Source organism: Rhagoletis zephyria, unplaced genomic scaffold (genome assembly GCF_001687245.7).
Source record: "Rhagoletis zephyria isolate East Lansing unplaced genomic scaffold, Rhagoletis_zephyria_1.1 Rzeph_scaffold_17538, whole genome shotgun sequence".
Lineage (NCBI taxonomy): Eukaryota > Metazoa > Arthropoda > Insecta > Diptera > Tephritidae > Rhagoletis > Rhagoletis zephyria.
In genome coordinates this window covers 1-2710 of record NW_016174599.1, presented here as the reverse complement: position 1 = coordinate 2710, position 2710 = coordinate 1, and the positions used below count along the sequence as shown (strand labels likewise).

General features: G+C 42.1%; 1 protein-coding gene across 1 annotated transcript; it reads left to right on the top strand.

The window, feature by feature from the left end:
- Positions 1–1946: 1946 nt before the first annotated feature.
- LOC108379872 (citrate synthase, mitochondrial-like) lies at positions 1947–2703 on the top strand (the record flags this gene model as incomplete). The annotated part of the gene is made up of 1 exon (XM_017636227.1): positions 1947–2703. A coding segment is annotated over exon 1 (693 nt), but the record flags the coding sequence as incomplete, so codon positions are not given.
- Positions 2704–2710: the final 7 nt, after the last annotated feature.

Here is a 2710-nt window from a genome sequence, read left to right as displayed (position 1 = left end):
ATTTTTTCTGCAAGGTTGTAAGTCAGAGTCCCTACGGCTTATAGCGCTGTGGTTTTGCCGTTTAGAAAACTCCGGAAGAGTTTTTTTTTTGTTGCATCAAGCGGGAATGTTGCCGCCACTGGCCGCGTTATACAAATTTTATGTGCATTAGGATTTTTGACACTTCCTTGACGCTTGACACACCAATTCAGAGATGGCAGTAAGCGATTTTGGCCGAGTCCAAAACAGCACGCCAGTCGTTTCTCTTCTGTGCCAAGTGACGCCAATTGGAAATGACAAGTGAAGCCAAGTCNTAAGCGATTTTGGCCGAGTCCAAAACAGCACGCCAGTCGTTTCTCTTCTGCGCCAAGTGACGCCAATTGGAAATGACAAGTGAAGCCAAGTCCTCCACCTGGTCTTTCCAATGCAGACGAGGCTTTCCTCTTCCTCTGTTACCAGCATCGCGACCGGCGTTGATTACTTTCAGAGCTGGAACGTTGGAGTCCATTCGAACGACATGACCTAGCCAGAGTAGCCACAGAATTTTAAGTCGCTGCAGTTATATCTTTGCAAAGCGCAAACAGCTTATCGTTAAATTGTCTGCGGTATTCGCCATCGACAACGCGCACAGGTACGATGTTTTCATTGCCATACACCAGTACAGGCAGGCAGGCAGGAGTGACTTATAGAGGACGATTTTTGGACGACGAGAGAGGACTTTACTTCTTGTGTATTGGGCAGCGCCTAGCATATTCTGCGTAAGAGTTGATGCATGCACCTTAACAACTCTTCGCCGCCGTACTTGAATAGCTCAGCTGGCAGGCCGCCAGCTCCAGAACTTTGTTGTTTTTCAGCCGCTTTATCGATATTTGTACCTCATCATAGTCAGACGGTGGCACATCGACTCCGTCATCATCGACTGGGGGCTCGGGTTCATCTCCACAACGTTCATCGTTGCTACCATTCAGTAAGGTGGAAAAGTGTTCCCTTCATATTTAAGCACGTTCTGTACATCAGTAACTAAGTCGCCGTGGTTGTTCTTCCGTAAGTCGCCCATTTCTGCTAAAATTTTCAGTATTTCCTGTCGGCCAGCATTTCAAGCTCTTCACACTCACGTATTTCGATCTCTGCTTTCTTATTGCGGCAATTACGTCTCGCTTCCTCTTCAGCTCCCTATAATGGTCCCACATTGCTGGCGTTGCGCTCGATCGCAGCGTGGCCCTGTAGGGGGAATTTTTTTTCTTTGAAATCCGATTCGGCGGCGGTTTCTTTTTAATGACCGGGAAATGTCAGTTTGTTGAAGAGTGCTCTCAGAGAGCAGGTATAAGGTGTTTGAAGCCACCGACCGAAGAACCTACACAACTAAAGGTCTTTTCCCTGAGATTCCTTCAGCCGAAACCGCAAGTCTACTTCACTTGTTATACAGATGATACGCATTAGCACAGTAAGCTTGGCTGAAAACTTTATGTAATTCAAAAACAAAAAGAAAACAAAATTAACAATTTAAATATGTACACTGCTGGCAAAAATTATTGGCACAGCTGCATTTTTACAATATATGCAACAATTTTTTAGATTTGTTTTGAGGATGCAGATTTGTAGCCCAATCAATTTTACTGTAATAAAGTAGAAGTTCTAAGTAACTGCGAATTACCGTTGATATTTGGCATATTTTTCCACGCAGCCTCTTCCTCATCAACGCGATTTTTGACTAACTCCGAACTCGCATTTTTTACTAGAATTTAATGGGCTACTAATCTGCATACTCAAGAAAATTCGGCAAAATCTGCTAAAAAATTTTAAAATTTGCATGACAATTTATTGAATTTTCGCGATTTTTTCACAAAGTTTAGAAGTTAAATTTTTGCGTTTTTTGTTATAAAATGAGCCATATTTTTATAAAAAATTAGCGGACAAATATTAGAATAGAAATTGGTGCATATATTGTGCAAAGTTCGCTGTGCCAATACTTTATCCGGCAGTGTATATTTTTTCATAATTTTCCTTATATCTAACCCATCTTTGATTATAATGGCTTCGTTAAATCGCTTGTCCCGACCACAGTGTATGTTCCGACAATCTTTTAAGTGCCTCGACCGTAATATTCTCAAAGCGTTTATGAAGTGGAACTCGAGCAAATGTGATGCAGGAATAGATGGCAAAGGAGTTAAGGACTTACGCACTGCCGTTGAAGATAAAATTAAGTCTGAGCAGGAACGTATAAAAAAGTTTGTCAAAGAAAATGGAAAGAAGAAATTGGGCGAAGTGACGATTGCGCAAATTTATGGTGGTATGCGTGGCATACCTGCGCTGCTTTGCGAAACCTCAAGACTAGATCCTAACGTAGGTGTACGCTTTCGCGGTTATACCATATCCGATTGTCAGAAGAAGCTGCCGAAGGCTGAATGTGGGGATGAACCCTTGCCGGAAGCAATTTTTTGGCTGTTAATAACTGGAGAAATACCCACACCGGAACAGGCAAAAATGATAACAGACGAATGGAATGATAAAGCTGCAATCCCTGATTATGTTAAGAAAATGTTGGATAGCTTGCCAAAAGATATGCATCCAATGCCGCAGTTCTCAATTGCCGTAACGGCATTAAGTAAGGATAGTGAATTCTTGAAAGCCTACAATAAGGGCGTTAAAAAGACAGAATTTTGGAAGTCTGCATTGGAGGATACAATGACATTGTTAGCCAAGTTGCCCAATATAGCGGCATATATTTACA